Here is a 21,155-nt window from a genome sequence, read left to right on the forward strand (position 1 = left end):
GCTACTTAGTGAGACCCTTTGCAACTCAGTGAGACCCGGTTTCAAAATAAAGAATAAAAAGTAGGGCAGGGGGTGTAGCTCGGAGGTCGAATGCCCTTGGGTTCCATCCCCAGACCCGCAAAAACAAAACAAAACAAAACAACAACAACAACAACAAAAAAAGATGTAGTACACAGGTCTCAAATCTGTAAATTTCTCATAAGACTAAGAAGAGGAAATAGTTTTACAGTTGCCTAATATCAATAATAGCAGCTAATAGTTACATAGTACTCAGAATATCTTGACACTCTGCAAAGCCTTTTTTTGTATATTAACATATTAATCCTTAAAACCACCTATAATCAAGGTGGTGACACATGACTGTAATCCTAGTTCTTGGGATATTGAGACAGGAAGATCACAGGTTCAGAGCCAGCCTCAGCAACTTAGTGAGGCCCTGTTTCAAAATAAAAAAATAAAATAGGGCTGGGGTATAGCTCCAAGGTGGCATGCCCCTGGATTTAACCCCCAGATCATAAAAAACCAACCAACCAAAGAACAAAGCACTCTATGTGGTATTTTATATTGTCATTTCCACTTTATATTTGAGAGAATTTAGGTAGAGAGATGGTAATATAGCTGGTCATTCGGATTCTAAAGCAAGCAAACTGGCTCAATGCCCTTAATTTTTATGTTATATTTTCACAGTTTTTCAAAAAGTTCCTTATTTATACATTAGATTTGGTATCTCTACAATATTTTAAATAAATAAACTGAATTAAAAAACACTCACCTCCACATTCACCTAGCCACAATGACAACTTCAAATATATATTCATTAATTTACTTTTTTTTTTTTGCAGTACTGGGGATGGAACCCAGGAACATTCTACCTCCATGCTATACCCTCAACCATATTTTGTTTTTTATTTTGAAACAGGTTCTCACTGAGTTCCAAAGTGCCTTACTTAGTAGTAGCTGAGGCTGACCTCAAACCACGATCCTATCTCAGCCTCCAAAATGCTGGGATTACAAGTGTGCACCACCATGCCTGCCTAATTGACTAATTTCTAAATGTTAAAATTAGAGTTTTCCGGGCGTGGTGGTGCACGCTTGTAACCCAGAGCTTGGGAGGCTGAGAGGAGGACTGCACAGGTTCGAAGCCAGCCTCACCTAATGAGTGAGGTTCTCAGCAACTTAGACCCTGTTTCCAAATAAAATATATAATAGGTCTGAAAGTATAGCCTGGAGGTAGAAAAGCCCCTGGGTTCAACCCCCAGTACCAAAAAAAAAAAAAAAAAAAAAATCAGAGCTTACTCAGCAGAAGGGAGTTTGTTATCACTCAGCAAATTAATTTTTTATAATTAATAAGAGTTTCAAAAACCAAGAACAATTTTTATTGCTGTTGTTAGTGGGGATGAAACTCAGGAGCATGCTGTCTTCAAGCCACACCAGTCCTTTCTATTTTTTATTTAAAAAACACGGTCTTGCCAAGTTGCTAGGGCTGGTCTCAAACCTACAATCCTCCTGTCCTGGCCTTCTATGGGCTGGGATTACAGGCGTATGGGCATATGCCACCACATGTGGCTAAACAAAAAATTTTTTTAAAGTTTCAAGAATATGCTCTGGGATCAGTGTCAGTTTGGGGACACTTTATGATTTTGGAAAAAAGGTTGGATTACTCTCATACCTCTAGAACAAGTTTAACGTTACACAAAGCCACAGATGAAAATGCAGGGATCCCAGTAGGGTGGGTCAAAGTACTTAGGAGAAACAGTATGAGTCTGGAAATCCTCTCCTACCTTTATAGAATACTCTATGTTCAATGGTTCAAATTTATTTACTATTAGAAGCTCCAATCTCAGGAGCTTGAAGTAAATATATGTTGGTGAAATAAATGTATGTCACTGGTCACACGATTGTCACAATAATGGCATCAATAATAGTAATCACATTAATAATCATAAAGTTAATAATATTAAATAAAAATAGCACCGGGCATGGAGGTGCATGTCTGTAATTCTACTACTTGGGAAACTGTGATAGGAGGATCACAGGTTCTCAACCAGCCTCAACAAATTAGTGATTCTGTTTCAAAATAAAAAATAAAATAGGTCTGGACTATAGAGGGAGAATGCCCCTGGGTTGCATCTCTAATACAACAAAATAAATAAATAAATAAATAAGAAACAAACAAACGACTTCCGGGAAGATGGCGACGGAGGAAAGCGGCACTTACAAGTCCCGCTAACAATCCAACTCTACTACCACAAAACCAGCGCCTTTCAGAGCCAGAAAACACCACCAGCAAAAAAATAAAAACGGTAACTACAAGGGATAGAGAAAAAGGGCTGGAAAAACAAGACACCAGAAAAAAACCAGCCCGAAGTGCCGCGCCCGCGCGGCTTGGAGCGGCCAGAGCCGCAGCGCGGATTGGGGGGAGCCGCAGAGTGGAGCGGCCTGCCGCGTAGCAGAACTGCCAGAGCGGCTGGAGGGACCAGACCCGCGGTCCAGAGCAGCCGAAGCCGCGGTTCAGAGCAGCCGAGCAGAGTGGCCAGAACAGCGGGAGCAGCCAGAGCCGCAGCCCGGATTAGCTGGAGCGGCGGCGCGGAGTGGCCGGAGCCGCAGAGTGGAGCGGCTGGAGCGGCGGCGTGGAGTGGCCGGAGCCGCGGAGTGGAGCGGCCAGAGTAGCCGAGCAGAGCGGTCAGAACAGCCGGAGCGGAGTGGCCAGAACAGCCTGAGCAGCCAGAGTCGCGTCGCGGAACGGCCGGAGCGGCCGGAGTGGCCAGACCCGTGGTGCAGAGCAGCCAGAGCCGCGGCGCAGAGCGGCCGGAGCGGCGCGGCCTACATCTCCCCTAGCAGCACCAGGCTCCAGAGAGGTGGGAGACTCAAAACAGAGCTCAAATCCAGAGAGGAGGTACTTTGGCCTCGCGGCCTAGGACGCAGAAGCAGCGTCTTACTGCTGGCGGCAGCGGGAACATCTAAAGCTCCCAAGGGCCGGGCACAGCACAACTGGCAAGGACTCAGAGCGGAGTTCAAAACCAGAGAAGAAATACGCCGTGGCAGTGGTGTCAAATTGCCAGTGGCGGCAGCAGCGAATCCACCGAGTTCACTACAGCTCCATCAGCACACTCAATAACCGTGAGTCAAATTGCAGCCCCTAGGGGAGAAATCCCAGTACTGCACTCCCAGGGACTTGCGCAGATAGTCTCCCTGGGTCGGAGATTTTTGCAGTGCAGCCCAGTGGGGGAGTGGCAGTGGCAGAGATATCATACCATAGTCACAACTCCCCACTGGAGAACGCCCAACTTGGCACTCCCCACGGTCTAAGCAGCCTTAATTGACTCCCTGGGTCTGAGACTTTGTGATACAACCCAGTTAAGGAGTAGTGGTGACTGAGATACCTCAGACACGAGATCCAGAGCATCTTAAGTGAACTTGTAGTGACTCAGGGAAGAACCCAGAGAAGGCACAAACTTCCAAAATCATGGGAAAGAGAAATAACAATGGAGAAGTGAATGCCAACAACCCCACACCATCAGAATCTGATAACACAGAAACCCAAAGATCTCTAGAAGATCAAATTAGGAAAATAACTTTAGAAATAATAGAGGACTTTCGAAAAGAATTTAGAGAGAGTCAAAAAGAGATAAAGGATGCAATTAATGAAGTAAAGGCCTCAATTCAAAGTATAAACAACAGATTAGACCACATGGAGAATAGAATCTCGCTTCTTGAAGATGATCATTCTAAAAATGAACGCATAGTTTCTAATTTAGAAAAAAAAACCCGACAGCAGGAATCTGACATTGAAGAAATATGGGCCCATTTCAAGAGAGCTAACCTAAGAATAATTGGAATAGAGGAGGGAAAAGAAGGTGAAACCAAAGGGATCAACAATCTCTTCAAGGAAGTAATAGCAGAAAATTTTCCAAACATAGAGCAAGAGGTCGATACACAGGTCCAGGAAACTTATAGAACTCCCTTTAGACAGGATCAGAGAAGAGGATCCCCACGCCACATAATTGTCAAAATGACTAATGTGGAAGCCAAGGAGAGAATCTTAAAGGCAACAAAAACAAAAGGCCATGTGACATACAGAGGCAAACCAATTAGAATCACTCCAGACTTCCCAAACCAAGTTATGAAAGCCAGAAGGGCTTGGAGTAACATATTCCAAACTCTGAAAGAAAACAACTTCCAGCCAAAAATTTCCTACCCAGCAAAACTATCCATCAAATTAGATGGGGAAATAAGAAGCTTCCATGACAAACAGCAACTGAAGGAATTTATGTCTTCAAAACCAGCGCTAGAGAAAATACTCAAGGAGATTAACTGCAAAGAGGAAATGGGTAATACACGCCAGAACCAAAGAAACAAGAATTCCCATCCAGCAGACAACTAAGCAAAGAAGAATAAACAGTATCTTAAACAGAAATAAGATCTTAACATGTTGGGAATTAAAAATTATCTCTCTATAATCACACTGAATGTAAACGGCCTCAACTCCCCAATAAAAAGACATAAAGTGGCAAAATGGATTAAAAGCCAGAATCCATCCATCTGCTGCTTACAAGAAACACACCTTACAAGTAAAGATAGGAACAAACTCAAGGTAAAGGGCTGGAGCAAGGTAATCCATGCTAATGGCACTCGAAGACAAGCAGGATTAGCAACTATGATATCAGACAAGTTAGACTTCAAACCCAAACTTATTAGAAGAGACAAAGAAGGTCACATCTTACTGGTGAAAGGAATAGTCCAGCAAGAGGAAATAACAATAATCAACATCTATGCCCCAAACATAGGGGCAGCTACTTTCATAAATCAAACTCTTTGTGATATGAAGTCACACATAAATCCCAACACAATAATACTGGGAGACTTCAACACACCTCTCACAATACTAGACCGATCGTCCAGACAAAGGGTCAGTAAAGATGTCTCAGAACTAAAGAACACCATTAACCAAATGGACCTGTTGGACACATATAGAATATTTCACCCAACTACAGCAGAGTTTACATTTTTCTCAGCTGCTCATGGAACCTTCTCCAAAATAGATCACATCCTGGGACACAAAATGAGCACTAGCAAATTTAAAAAATGTTACATACTTCCCTGTGTCATTTCAGACCATAATGGAATGAAACTAGAAATCAACTATAAGAAGACCCAGAGAAACAACATAAACATGTGGAGACTGAACACCACACTTCTGAATGAAGAATGGGTCATAGAAGATGTAAGAGGTGAAATCAAGAAATTTCTAGAAACAAATGAAAATAAAGAAACAACATATCAAAACCTCTGGGACACTTTGAAGGCAGTATTAAGAGGAAAATTTATAGCACTGAGTGCTCACATAAGAAAAACAGAAAATCTTCAAATAAATAGCCTTATGACACACCTCAAAGCCCTTGAAAAGCAGGAACAATTGAACCCCAAAGCCAGCAGAAGACGGGAAATTATTAAAATTAGAGCAGAAATTAACGAAATAGAGAATAAAAAAACAATACAGAAAATCAACAAAACCAAAAGCTGGTTTCTTGAAAAAATTAACAAGATTGATAAACCACTAGCCAACCTAACTAAAAAAAAGAGAGAATCAACCCAAATTATGAAGATAAGGGATGAAAAAGGAGATATTACTACTGACAGCGTAGAAATCCAGAGGATTATCAGAAACTACTTTGAAAAACTATACTCCAACAAAATGAAAATCTAGAGGAAATCGACAACTTCCTAGATAAATACAACCTTCCTAAACTGAGTCAAGAAGATACAGAACACTTAAACCAACCAATAACAATCAAAGAGATTGAAATAGCAATAAAGAGCTTACCATCAAAGAAAAGCCCAGGACCAGATGGTTTCCCAAGTGAATTCTATAAAACCTTTATAGGGGAACTAATCCCAATACTACTCAAACTATTTCGGGAAATAGAAAAAACCGGGACTCTCCCAAATACATTCTATGAAGCCAACATCACACTAATACCCAAACCGAATAAAGACAGTTCAAGGAAGGAAAACTACAGGCCTATATCTCTGATGAACTTGGATGCAAAACTATTAAACAAAATACTAGCAACACGCATTCAAAACCACATCAAGAAAATCATTCACCATGACCAGGTAGGGTTCATCCCAGGGATGCAAGGCTGGTTCAATATACGAAAAACAATCCATGTAATTCATCATATAAACAGAATCAAAGACAAAAACCACATGATCATCTCAATAGATGCTGAAAAAGCATTTGATAAAATTCAACATCCATTTATGATAAAAACACTGCAGAGAATTGGAATAGAAGGAACATATCTCAACATTATTAAGGCAATCTACAATAAGCCCACTGCCAACATCATATTAAATGGGGAAAAACTTCAAGAATTTCCCCTAAAAACTGGAACGAGACAAGGATGTCCACTATCACCACTTCTCTTCAATATAGTACTAGAGACTCTAGCCAGAGCAATAAGGCAAGAAAAGGAAATCAAAGGAGTACAAATAGGAAAAGAAGAACTTAAGCTTTCACTATTTGCAGATGACATGATACTATACTTAGAAAACCCAACAAACTCAACCAAAAGGCTTATAGAACTGATCAACAAATTCAGCAAGGTATCTGGATACAAAATCAATCTTAAAAAATCAGAAGCTTTCCTGTACACCAACCATAAATCCACTGAAAAAGAAATTCAGAAAACACTTCCATTCAGGATCTCCCACAAAAAAATAAAATACCTAGGAATAAACTTGACCAAGGAAGTAAAAGATCTCTACAAAGAAAATTATAAAACACTGAAAAAAGAAATCGAAGAAGATCTTAGAAGATGGAAAGACCTTCCATGTTCATGGATTGGCAGAATAAATATCATTAAAATGGCCATCCTCCCAAAAGTGATCTACAGATTTAATGCAATGCCCATTAAACTACCAAGATCATTCCTCACAGACATAGAAAAATCAGTCCTTAAATTTATCTGGAATAACAAAAAGCCCAGAATAGCCAAGGTAGTTCTCAGCAACAAAAACCACGCAGGAGGAATCACAATACCTGACTTTAAACTATACTACAAAGCCATTGTAATAAAAACAGCATGGTACTGGCAAAAGAACAGATATATAGACCAATGGAGCAGAATAGAAGACCCAGAAACAAGTCCACACACTTTCAGCCAATTGATTTTTGACAAAGGGGCCAAAAACATACACTGGAAAAAAGATAGCCTCTTCAACAAATGGTGTTGGCAAAACTGGTTAACCATATGCAGAAAATTGGATGTTAATCCCACTTTTTCACCCTGTACAAAAGTCAACTCACGATGGATCAAAGACTTGGAAATTAAACCAGAGACTTTGAAGCTCCTTGAAGAGGGCATAGGTCCAACACTACAACACATAGGTACAGACAAACATTTCCTCAACAAGACCCCAAAGGCACAACAAATTAAAAGGAGAATCAATACATGGGATTGCATGAAACTGAAGAGCTTCTGTTCAGCAAAGGAAACTATCAAGAATCTCAATCGAGAGCCAACAGAATGGGAGAAGATTTTTTCCACCTACACCACCGATAGAGGACTAATATCTAGAATATACAGAGAACTCAAGAAACTCAACACTAAGAAAACAAAGCATCCAATAACAAAATGGGCAAATGAACTAAATAGACACTTCACAAAAGAAGAAATTCAAATGGCCAATAAATGCATGAAAAAATGCTCAACATCACTGGCAATCAGAGAGATGCAAATCAAAACTACCCTGAGATTTCACCTAACTCCAACTAGAATGGCCATCATTCAAAACACAAACAACAACAGATGCTGGCGAGGATGTGGAGAAGTGGGAACTCTAAGACATTGTTGGTGGGATTGCAAATTAGTGCAACCACTTTGGAAAACAGTATGGAGAATCCTCAGAAGAATGGGAACAAATCTTCCATTTGATCCAGCAATACCACTGTTGGGTATCTACCCAAAAGAAAAGAAACCAAACTACCAAACTAATGCATGTGTATCTATGTTCATAGCTGCACAATTCACCATAGCCAAACTATGGAAGCAGCCAAGATGTCCATCAACAGATGAATGGATTACAAAACTGTGGGATATGTACACAATGGAATTTTACTCAGCCATCAAAAAAAACTCAATTACACCATTTTCAGGGAAATGGATGGAACTGGAGGACATTATGCTAAGTGAGATCAGTCAGGCACAAAAAATAAGAAATCAGATGCTTTCCCTAATATGTGAGAGTTAGGGAGAAATGGGTCATAGGAGGAACTCTTGGAAGAGGATCAGTAACTTTTAACTCTGTTTACATTGTCTTTGGATATACAATATTTTTTTTATTTTTTAGGGAGTTTATTTACTCTTTTGTTGCCTGTGCCATTGAAATCATATCCAAGAAATCACTTCCAATTTCAATGTTGTGAGGTTTTATGACCCAGATTTTCTTCTAAAAGCTTATAGTATTAAGATTTATATTTAGGTCTTTTATCTATTTTGAGTTAATATTTGTATATGTGTTAGGTAAGGGTCCAATTTTATTCTTTTTCATTTATTATTATTTTTCAACAATATTTAGTTAAAAGACTAGTATTTCCTCCACCAAAAGTTCATGGAAACCTTGTCAAAAATAACTTGACAATGTATGGAAGAATTTATCTCTAGGCTTTTAATTAGCTCCAATGGTTTATATATCTGCCTTTATAACAGTACTACACTGTTTCAATTATTGTAGCTTTATATGGTTTGAAATCAGAAAATATACATCTTCTAGCTTTGTTCTTCTTTGAGACTGTTTTGGGTATCTAGAGTCCATATTCCATATCAGGATAGATTTTTTTCTGAAAAATAAATAAATAAATGTATGATAGTTTCACCTAAAAAAAAAAAAAAGAAAAAATATTCTCTGGTAAGAAAGAAAGCAAAAAGAAATATTGAAATGTTATCTTTAAGTCATCAAAAGTTTGGTACCAGACAAATGAAACTGTTATGTGAGATTATCAATGTTAATATTGTATAAATTGCTATAATACTGGATGTCAACCAGTAAGCCAAGCGTGGGAAGGAGGGATGGGGAGGGAATGGGGTGGGGATCGGGTAGGGGCTAACTGGGCGAGATGTGCATGTATGTCCACAAAAGTATTTTCTTTATACCACTATGATGTATGAATACATTGCACCAATAAAAAATAAATTAATAAAAAAAAAAAAAAAAAACTAAAAAAAAAAAAAAAAATAACAGCAAGTGACTCTACGCCAAGACATGCACATGAATATTCATAGCAGCTTCATCTGTAATAGTTCAGAACTATGAATTACTCAAGTGCCCAGGAACATGTGAATACATATATAAAATATGATATAGATTAAAAATATAATAAATATATTACTCTACAAAAAATAAACCAGTACTTACAACTGCATAAATATCAAAAATAATATGCTGAAGTAAAGAAGACAAACACAAAATAATACATACACTCTTTATGCTTCTACTTAAGTAAAATTATACAATAGGCAAAACTAGTCTATAGTGATGGGAAACAAAATAATAGTTGCCTGGAATTGACTGGAGAAAATGGCCAAAGGAATCTCTTGGGGGTGATGGAAATGTTCTCTAATTTGATTATGATGATGGTACGTAGAGATGGGTTCATTTGCCAATATATTAAGCCTAAACTTTATTTCAATATATTTTTATGAATGCATTGTAATTATACATCATAAGAAATAAATACATTTAAGAAGTGTGTTGTTCACCCCTATTTACACAACAGAGATAAACAATGATAAATATCTTAAAATATGTAGTATAATAAAATGTTCTGTGGCCAATAAAAAAAAGAAAAAAGAAAAAAGAAAAAACCGGGACTCTCCCAAATACATTCTATGAAGCCAACATCACACTAATACCCAAACCGAATAAAGACAGTTCAAGGAAGGAAAACTACAGGCCTATATCTCTGATGAACTTGGATGCAAAACTATTAAACAAAATACTAGCAACACGCATTCAAAACCACATCAAGAAAATCATTCACCATGACCAGGTAGGGTTCATCCCAGGGATGCAAGGCTGGTTCAATATACGAAAATCAATCCATGTAATTCATCATATAAACAGAATCAAAGACAAAAACCACATGATCATCTCAATAGATGCTGAAAAAGCATTTGATAAAATTCAACATCCATTTATGATAAAAACACTGCAGAGAATTGGAATAGAAGGAACATATCTCAACATTATTAAGGCAATCTACAATAAGCCCACTGCCAACATCATATTAAATGGGGAAAAACTTCAAGAATTCCCCCTAAAAACTGGAACGAGACAAGGATGTCCACTATCACCACTTCTCTTCAATATAGTACTAGAGACTCTAGCCAGAGCAATAAGGCAAGAAAAGGAAATCAAAGGAGTACAAATAGGAAAAGAAGAACTTAAGCTTTCACTATTTGCAGATGACATGATACTATATTTAGAAAACCCAACAAACTCAACCAAAAGGCTTATAGAACTGATCAACAAATTCAGCAAAGTATCTGGATACAAAATCAATCTTAAAAAATCAGAAGCTTTCCTGTACACCAACCATAAATCCACTGAAAAAGAAATTCAGAAAACACTTCCACTCAGGATCTCCCACAAAAAAATAAAATACCTAGGAATAAACTTGACCAAGGAGGTAAAAGATCTCTACAAAGAAAATTATAAAACACTGAAAAAAGAAATCGAAGAAGATCTTAGAAGATGGAAAGACCTTCCATGTTCATGGATTGGCAGAATAAATATCATTAAAATGGCCATCCTCCCAAAAGTGATCTACAGATTTAATGCAATGCCCATTAAACTACCAAGATCATTCCTCACAGACATAGAAAAATCAGTCCTTAAATTTATCTGGAATAACAAAAAGCCCAGAATAGCCAAGGTAGTTCTCAGCAACAAAAACCACGCAGGAGGAATCACAATACCTGACTTTAAACTATACTACAAAGCCATTGTAATAAAAACAGCATGGTACTGGCAAAAGAACAGATATATAGACCAGTGGAGCAGAATAGAAGACCCAGAAACAAGTCCACACACTTTCAGCCAATTGATTTTTGACAAAGAGGCCAAAAACATACACTGGAAAAAAGATAGCCTCTTCAACAAATGGTGTTGGCAAAACTGGTTAACCATATGCAGAAAATTGGATGTTAATCCCACTTTTTCACCCTGTACAAAAGTCAACTCACGATGGATCAAAGACTTGGAAATTAAACCAGAGACTTTGAAGCTCCTTGAAGAGGGCATAGGTCCAACACTACAACACATAGGCACAGACAAACATTTCCTCAACAAGACCCCAAAGGCACAGCAAATTAAAAGGAGAATCAATACATGGGATTGCATGAAACTGAAGAGCTTCTGTTCAGCAAAGGAAACTATCAAGACTCTCAATCGAGAGCCAACAGAATGGGAGAAGATTTTTGCCACCTACACCACTGATAGAGGACTAATATCTAGAATATACAGAGAACTCAAGAAACTCAACACTAAGAAAACAAAACATCCAATAACAAAATGGGCAAATGAACTAAATAGACACTTCACAAAAGAAGAAATTCAAATGGCCAATAAATGCATGAAAAAATGCTCAACATCACTGGCAATCAGAGAGATGCAAATCAAAACTACCCTGAGATTTCACCTAACTCCAACTAGAATGGCCATCATTCAAAACACAAACAACAACAGATGCTGGCGAGGATGTGGAGAAGTGGGAACTCTAAGACATTGTTGGTGGGATTGCAAATTAGTGCAACCACTTTGGAAAACAGTATGGAGAATCCTCAGAAGAATGGGAACAAATCTACCATTTGATCCAGCAATACCACTGTTGGGTATCTACCCAAAAGAAAAGAAACCAAACTACCAAACTAATCCATGTGTATCTATGTTCATAGCTGCACAATTCACCATAGCCAAACTATGGAACCAGCCAAGATGTCCATCAACAGACGAATGGATTACAAAACTGTGGGATATGTACACAATGGAATTTTACTCAGCCATCAAAAAAAACTCAATTACATCATTTTCAGGGAAATGGATGGAACTGGAGGACATTATGCTAAGTGAGATTAGTCAGGCACAAAAAATAAGAAATCAGATGCTTTCCCTAATTTGTGAGAGTTAGGGAGAAATGGGTCATAGGAGGAACTCTTGGAAGAGGATCAGTAACTTTTAACTCTGTTTACATTGTCTTTGGATATACAATATTTTTTTATTTTTTAGGGAGTTTATTTACCCTTTTGTTGCCTATGCCATTGAAATCATATCCAAGAAATCACTTCCAATTTCAATGTTGTGAGGTTTTATGACCCAGATTTTCTTCTAAAAGCTTATAATATTAAGATTTATATTTAGGTCTTTTATCTATTTTGAGTTAATATTTGTATATGTGTTAAGTAAGGGTCCAATTTTATTCTTTTCCATGTAATTATTATTTTTCAACAATATTTAGTTAAAAGACTAGTATTTCCTCCACCAAAAATTCATGGAAACCTTGTCAAAAATAACTTGACAATGTATGGAAGAATTTATCTCTAGGCTTTTATTTAGCTCCAATGGTTTATATATCTGCCTTTAGAACAGTACTACACTGTTTCAATTATTGTAGCTTTATATGGTTTGAAATCAGAAAATATACATCTTCTAGCTTTGTTCTTCTTTGAGATTGTTTTGGGTATCTAGTGTCCATATTCCATATCAGGATAGATTTTTTCTGAAAAATAAATAAATAAATGTATGATAGTTTTACCTAAAAAAAAAAAGAAAAAAAATAGTCTCTGGTAAGAAAGAAAGCAAAAAGAAATATTGAAATGTTATCTTTAAGGCATCAAGAGTTTGGTACCAGACAAATGAAACTGTTATGTGAGATTATCAATGTTAATATTGTATAAATTGCTATAATACTAGATGTCAACCACTAAGCCAAGCATGGGAAGGAGGGATGGGGAGGGAATGGGGTGGGGATCGGGTAGGGGCTAACTGGGCGATATGTGTATGTATGTCTACAAAAGTATTTTCTTTATACCACTATAATGTATGAATACATTGCACCAATAAAAAATAAATTAATAAAAAAAAAAAAAGAAACAAACAAACAAAAAATAATGAGAGGCCAGGCATGGTGGCGCATGCTTGTAATCCCAGCATTCGGGAGGTGGAGACGGGATTGCGGTTCTCAGACAGCCTAAGCTACTTAGTGAGGCCCTTTGCAACTCAGTGAGACCCTGTTTCGAAAAATAAAAAAAGACTACAAAATAGGACCGGGGGTGTGGCTCAGAGGTAGAATGCCCCTGGCTCCCATCCCCAGTAACCCCCCCCACCCCCGACACGGAATGATAACTCCCAAATGCTGCTGCTAACTTACTAAGTGCTAAACACTGGGCTAAGGGCTTCAACTGTCACATATATCATAGGGACAGTGTAGAATAGTGGTTAAAAGTATGAATTTTAGCTGGGCGTGGTGGCGCATGCTTGTAAACCCAGTACTTGGGAGGCTGAGACAGGAGTATAGGTTTGAGGCCAGCCTCAGCAATTTAGTGAGACCCTGTTTCAAAATTAAAAAAAAAAAAAAAAAAAAAGATAAAATAGGGCTGGGGGTGTAACTCAGAGTAGAATGCCCTGGGTTGAATCCCCAGTACCAAAAAAATAAAAACAAAGTATAAATTTTAGAGACATCTAAAGTATAAATTTTACATCATCAGACTGCTGCCTGATGACTTTACTTATTTGTCGAGTGATCTTGAACAAATAACACTAAGGTTCTCAGTGCCTCAGACTATCCACCTAGGGTTGTGAGGACACGTAAACTGTTGAGAGCAGTACCTGACACACAGCTATCACCTACATTTAGTGTATGAGGCACTTAATGTTCAGAAAAGCTGAAGCCCACCAATTAGGTTTTTTTTTTTTTGGTGGTACTGGGGATGAAACCTAGGGCTATACTCCCAGACCTATTTTTTGTATGTTTGGAAACAGGGTCTCTTAAACCAGCTGAGGTTGGCTTCAAACCTCTGTGATCTTCCTCTCAGCCTCCCAAGTGCGGGGATTACAAGCGTGCGCCACCACGCCTGGCAGAAGGCCACCCATTAGGGTGGAGACAGCTTCCCAGGTCTGCCTGACTCCAACGCCGAGGCTCTTTGGCGTCCATTCTCACTCTCTCGGAACAGAGGATGGGTCAACTGCATCACGAAAGAGAACAGTTACTCTGTCATTTCTGCCTTATCCTATCCAAGTTTAAGGAGGAAAGCATTAAGAAAAATAGGCTTATCAATGCCAATTCAACACACTGAATTTCATCATTTCTGAGACACATTTCTCCCCCAATTTTTCCATCTGGGAATCATGGGTCTTATTCCTGGCAATGTTTTCAAACCAGCCCCTCTTCTGGCCATATAACTGGCAGGCTCCCACAGCTCGAAGGGTGTCTTTTGGTTTAGGCTCTGGGCTTGATTTTTGTGTACTTTGCTTTGATATTCTGTTTTTGATGACTCAAGAGCTTTGGGCATGACTCCTCCCATTGGCAAACCCACAGGCATTTCCTCCTCCCAGACAGTCCTCACAGGAGGCTTCTATTCACAGGTGTAACTGGACTTCTGGGTAAGCCAGGAAAGTGTTAGCTAACAATGGGTCTTGACAGATGGGGGTTCCTTTCCCTTTCAGGTACTTCGTTAACTGTACATTTGGAAATTACTTCTCTAGTCCCTTTTAAAAAGTACTTATCTGATTCATACTTAAATTTTTTTCCTGTTTTGGCCTGAGTGCCGCCATTCCATATATGGTCAGTCTCTTCATAGAAGAAAAAAATATCAAGTTTTACATCATCTTTTCCCTGGAAGGATAATTCCAAGCTATCTTCCACCTAGGGGAAAGATAAAAACCTTCAGACTGAAATAATGTAAATATACTTAAAGTGATTTTTTTAAAGAAAAAGATTCTTATCCTTTACATATATAAAATATTAATTCTAGGATGTGTGTTTTTTCCAGTTCAACCTCTGAAACTAAAATGCATCAACAGCATACCATTGTTTAATTTTCCTAAAGTGCACATAAAATAGTATTTCTTACAACTAAAGATAAATGACTTATAGTTCAAATTATCCCAAAGAAAAAAAGTTCCTTTCTGACTAAAGAAGGAACCAAATAAAAATGATTTCCATATAACCAAGAAAAGCTATCAGGAAAAAAAAGTCTCTCGTCACAATCAATCAATAATTACTAGGTAAAGTGGTATTATACATAGTTACATTGCATACATGAAAAAATAAATAAAAAATTAAGGTACAGAAAAAACATTGAGAGCATTTCCCTAAAGAAACTTATCCTACAGGTAATTACATTCCCATTGGATGGGAATCACATAAGATTTTATGTGTTTTCTCTCCCTTCCAATTAGACAGTGAACTCTTCAATTCACTGCTGTATTTCAGGGGCAGAAGTCAGTGCCAGACGTACAGTGAATTTTTGCTAAAGGACGAATAACTAAAGCTCTATAGTTTTGGACTTTGACCTCAGGAAAATATTTTATTAAATATTTTTAGTAAACTGAATAATTATTTTTGATGGAAGAAATAATTTGCTACTTGCATTGTAAAACAGAACCTTCTTGAGAACAAGTAAATTAAGAACAAGATGATTGTAAGTGACCATGGACTCGGGGCTAGGAATCAAATGATCTAAAGCAAAATTTCACCTCGGACACAATGGTCCATCTCTGACTGACTTCTAAGGAAACTGTTATGACTCAGGGCATGTGAGATAAACAGGAAATTGATGTACTTGTTTAAAATGATTCCATATTTCTACACCTCAGCAGTCAATGAGATAATTATAATTATAACAATTCATAAGTAACCATAAGGCTAAATGTTTCATGAGAAGCAATATTACTTTGGATAGGGTGGGTGGGATTTCTATTTCTTACATTAATTTTATATTATATTGTTGTCCAATATAATAGCAATAAATTAATTTATAAGAGTCCAAAATCCTTTGTGATTGATTAAAAAAACAACAAACAGATTTTCTAACTTTCCTTAAATAGTACAGAAATAACAAGTGGTAACAAACTTCTCCTGAGTCCCTCCTGATCACTACTGGTGATAACATTATGTAAGCAGAGGTCTTAACCATGTCTGAGTTGCTTAGTATGAACTCTAAAATTGAGACATACCACTTAAGAAATTAAACTGATTTTTGTTACTGACCTTCCCAAACTTGTGTTTGAGTGGAAGTCCTGCATCCTGAAATGCTAAAATAATATCAGATTTGTAATCTTGTATAAAAATTCCTAGATCAACATCTTTGCTATAAGGAATAATATTGCACTGTCGATACCATCCTAAAAAAATAAAATTAAAAAAAATTTTAAATTTGGGAAAAAGTCATTATAATGGGATGATTTTTATAACAATATATTTTATTTCACACAATTATATGTAGGGTGTTTTAATAAAACTATTATTGCATGCTATTATTATTATTATTATTATTATTATTATTATTATTGTTTTGAAACAGGGTCTCTCACTAGGTTACTAAGGTCTTGCTAAGTTGTTGAGGCTGTCCTTGAACCTGTGATCCTCCTATTTCAGCTTCTCAAGTACTCTAAATTATTTTATTTTATTTTATTTTATTTTTTGTGGTACTGACTGGGAATTAACCCAGGAGCATTCCACATTCGAGATATACCCCCAGCCCTATATTTTCCCTCTATTTCAAAACAGGGTCTTATTAAGTTGTAGAAGGCCTCACTAAATAGCTGAAGCTGGCTGCAAACCAGTGATCCTCCTGTCTCAGCCTCCCAAGTACTGGGATTAAAAGTGTGAGCCACCAGGCCTGGCACCATATAATGATAATAATAGTTATTATTTTGTGGTACTGGGGATTGAACCCAGGGGCATTCTCCCTCTGAGCTACACCCCTTGCCTATTTTTTATTCATTCTTTCTTTAGTTTTTCTTTTGTGGTACTGGGGATGGAACCCAGGGGGATTCTACCTTTGAGTGACACACCCAGCTCTGTTTTTTTTTCTTTCTTTGAAATAGGGTCTCACTGAGTTGCAAAGGTCTAAGTAGCTGAGGCTGTCCGCAAACCGCGATCCTCCTGTCTCAACCTCCTGAATGTGGGGATTACAAGGGTACACCACCACGCACAGCTTATTATTCTTTTTATTGGTGGTACTGGGGGTGGAACCCAGGGACTTTCTATTTCAGGGCTATACTCCCAGTCCTATTTTATATTTTTATTTGGAAACAGGGTCTCACTAAGTTGCTGAAAGCCTCACTAAGTAGCTGAGGCTGGCTTCGAACCTGTGCAATCCTCCTGTGTCAGCCTCCCAAGCGCGGGGATTACAAGTGTGTGCCACCATGCCTGGCCTTTTCCTTCCCTTCCTTTCCTCCTTCCTTCCTTCCTTCCTTCCTTCCTTCCTTCCTTCCTTCCTTCCTTCGGGGATTACAAGTGTGTGCCACCATGCCTGGCCTTTTCCTTCCCTTCCTTTCCTTCCTTCCTTCCTTCCTTCCTTCCTTCCTTCCTTCCTTCCTTCCTTCCTTCCTCCTTCCTTCCTTCCTTCTTCTCTCTCTCTTTCTTTGCAGGTCTGGGGATGGAACTTGGGGCATTTGACCTCTGAGCTACACCCCATGCCCTATTTTTTTTATTCTTTATTTTGAAACAGGGTCTCACTGAGTTGCGGAGGGACTCACTAAGTAGCTGAGGCTGTCTGCGAACCGCGATCCTCCGGTCTCACTCTCCCAAATGTTGGGATTACAAGCATGTGCCACCATGCCAGGCAATTATTCTTTATTTTGAAACAGGGTCTCATTAAGTTGCAGAGACCCTCACTAAGTAGTTGAGGCTAGCCACGAATTTGTGATCTTCCTGCCTCAGCCTCTCAAATACTGGGATTACAAGGGTGTGCCACCATGCCCAGCTCTAAAATTATTACTATTTTTTAAATACTAAACTAAAATACTTTGCTATAGGAATCACATCTTGAAAAACCAACCTTCCTTCCTTTTCTGGCCTGAGTATTCAGGTTCCTCAAAAATTTGCATGATATATTTTGATTTCTAGATAAATCATTAGCTTTAACAGCAGGCTAACTGGGCCATCCATTAAAAAAAATTAAGTTGCTGTTCAGAATGTTTAATCATTAACATCTATTGATAGAAACTACCTTTAAGATACACTAAAAATAACTAATTTTCTTAATCAATATGCCTTTTCTGAGCCAATAATTTGTAGAACTCTATAGAATTTGAATTAATGTTTGTTTAAATAGTTAAAATTAGCCGGGCATGGTGGCGCATGCTTGTAATCCCCATGCTTGGGAGGCGGAGATAGGAGGATCACTCAGGTTTGAAGCCAGCCGTGCTGGCCTAGTCAGTCATAAAAAAATAAGAAATCAGATGCTTTCCCTAATATGTGAGAGCTAGGGAGAAATGGGTCATAGGAGGAACTCTAGATGAAAAAGGAAATCCTATAGAGGAGCAAATAAGACAACCTCAAGGAGGAGAAAGGAGGGGGGAAGAGGAAAATCTCTAAAACACACAACATACTTAAACATAACGAAGTCAACCACTAAGCCAAATAAGGGAAGGAGGGCCGGGGAAGGAATGGGGTGGGAATTGGGTAGGGGTTAAATTAGTGATGCGTACATGTATGTACACACAAGTTTTTTACCCCAATATGATGTATGAATATAATGCACCAATAAAAAAATTTAAAAAATAAATAAAAATAAAAAGAATTAAATCTCGAAAAAAAAAAAAAAGAAAAGAGATCCTGTTTCCAAATAAAAAGTATAAAATAGGTCTGGGAGTGTAGCCTGGAGGTAGAAGGGTTTCCAGGAACCCCAGTACCACCAAAAAAAAAAAAAAAAAAAGGGTAAAATTATGAAACAACTAATACAGCTATAATCTACTACAGTTATAATTAACAGGGAATAAAAATTAAATAAAATTTAAGATTCTATATTCCAAAGAAGTTTGATATAATGAGTAATGGTTAAAGACCTAAAAATCTTTCTCAGATTAGAATCATAACTTGCCTAAGGATTATAGAAAAAATGTATCTCCCCATAGCAAATGATCGGTATTGTCCAATCAATGATACTCTCAATGACCTTGCAAAGGTTTGTAGCAGATATGCTAATATTCCTTTCAGTCTTTCTCTCATTAGAGACTTGGTGCAGCTGCTTATATATGTAAGTTAAAAACCATTTTTTAAAAAGGCAGTAAAAATTACACAATAGGATATAAATAATAAAATTGGGATAAAAATAATAAAATGGCAGTAGGGCACAGTGGTGCATGCCTGTAATCCTAGTAGTTGGGAGGCTGAGACAGTAGGATTACAGGTTTGAAGCCAGCCTTAGCAATTTAGAAAGACCGTTTCAATATAAAAAAAAAAAATAAAAAGGAATGAGGGTAGGGCTCAGAGATAGAATGACTCTGGGATCGATTTAAGAAAAAGAAAAAAAGGCAGGCAGGCAGGCCAGCAGAAAGGAAGGAAGGAAGGAAGGAAGGAAGGAAGGAAGGAAGGAAAAAAAGAAAGAAAAAAGAGAAAGAAAAAAGAGAAAGAGGGAGGGAAAGCAATTTAAGCATCACCTATAGTTTATAATATAAATTTTATATACATTACTTAATAATTTTTGGTAAACACAAACATGACCTTCCTAAAATTCTATTTTATATATTTCTTAAATTAGTTTATTTAAAGAAATCAATAGATCTTTGCTCCAAGCATTAATGTTTATTTTGTCCATAAAGATTACACTTTGTCTCTCAAAACAATCATCTCAAGCAATCATCTCTAAATCAAAAAAGGGTGGATAATATTACAAGAAAAGCAACACAAATTTTACCTAAACAAGTTCCACTGCTTAGCCAGAATCGTACTCCCAATTTATTTAGTGTTTTGGCTGCTAGCTGCAGTAATTCCTTTGCACTCTTCCGAAAGGCCATAGCTTCTGCAGTGTTATCATCAAGGTACTGCTACAGGTTGAATAAAGTCAGCTATTAGAGTCACTTCTAACTTGCTAGAAACATTTGTGTGACAGCTAAATTAACACCATTTTACATATTAAATAACACCATGCTATTTGTTTTTCTATTATAAAAATCAACGTTTAGTTATTTCTAAGTTCCATATTAAAAAAGAATATAGGAGTAGATTCTAGGAAAGATCAGCTAAAAAGAAAGATGTATAACTATGATTCTCAAAGAATGCAACTTATATCTTTATCAACTTCCTCTGCCAAGTCACAAATGAGCAGGTTGGGCAACTATGCAAAAAGAAGTCTATGAGAGCTACAAGCAGAACTGAAACAAAATAAATGATATTTTTATTATTCATTGATGCTACTGGTTGTTACAAACTGTGTAATACAGTAGAAAGAGCTGGGATTTTAAATCGAGTTATCTGTGTCTACATGTAGGTCCATTTCTTCTTAGCTATGACCCTGAGCATATGATTTCAAAAGAATATAAACTCTTTAAAGAAAGTTACTTCATTTTATTTGAAGATTTGTGTGTGTGTGTGTGTGTGTGTGTGTGTGGTGGTACTGGGGATGAAACCCTTCTACCTCTGGGCTACACTCCTAGACCTTTTTATATTTTATTTGGAAACAGGGTTTCTTAAGCCAGGGAGGTTGGCTTCGAACCTGCGTGATCTTCCTGTCTCCACCTCTCAAGCGCGGGGATTACAAACATGCGCCACCACACCCGGCTGTGGTGAAGATTTAAGGACAAAAATGTCTAGCAAATATGAAATAAATCAACAATATCATTACTTAGTCATCTTGCTTTTCTGATTTTCTTATTTTCAGAGTTTTGGAACTGAGGAAAACATTGTACATGCTTTTGTGTATAATGCTTCACTAATTATGGGACAAAATCTAAACTACTTGGCCTATGGGACGAGGACATCATGTTCTAGTTCCTGACTATTGATCGAGCCTCATTTCCACCCTCCTTACACTTTATATTTTATCAATAAAATGTAATTTCCCAAATATTCTTCAGCCTTTATTTGTGCCTATACATTTTTTTTTTCCTTTTTTGGAGTAGGATAAGCTCTTATCACAATCTTT

General features: G+C 37.5%; 1 protein-coding gene across 2 annotated transcripts in view; it reads right to left on the reverse strand.

The window, feature by feature from the left end:
• Positions 1 to 21,155, reverse strand: part of FKTN (fukutin) — a gene marked incomplete at both ends in the record, with an annotated part of 54,438 nt that overhangs the window by 13,334 nt on the left and 19,949 nt on the right. The window contains 3 exons of one of the 2 annotated variants that reach the window (XM_080708576.1): positions 14,799 to 14,926; positions 16,274 to 16,407; positions 19,929 to 20,058. In XM_080708576.1, the coding sequence (XP_080564702.1) occupies positions 14,799 to 14,926; positions 16,274 to 16,407; positions 19,929 to 20,058 (392 nt within the window). The remainder of the gene's footprint in view (positions 1 to 14,798; positions 14,927 to 16,273; positions 16,408 to 19,928; positions 20,059 to 21,155) is intronic. The other variant, XM_080708577.1, reaches the window with a different exon arrangement.

Source organism: Muscardinus avellanarius (assembly GCF_963383645.1).
Source record: "Muscardinus avellanarius genome assembly, chromosome: 13".
Classification (NCBI taxonomy): Eukaryota; Metazoa; Chordata; class Mammalia; order Rodentia; family Gliridae; genus Muscardinus; species Muscardinus avellanarius.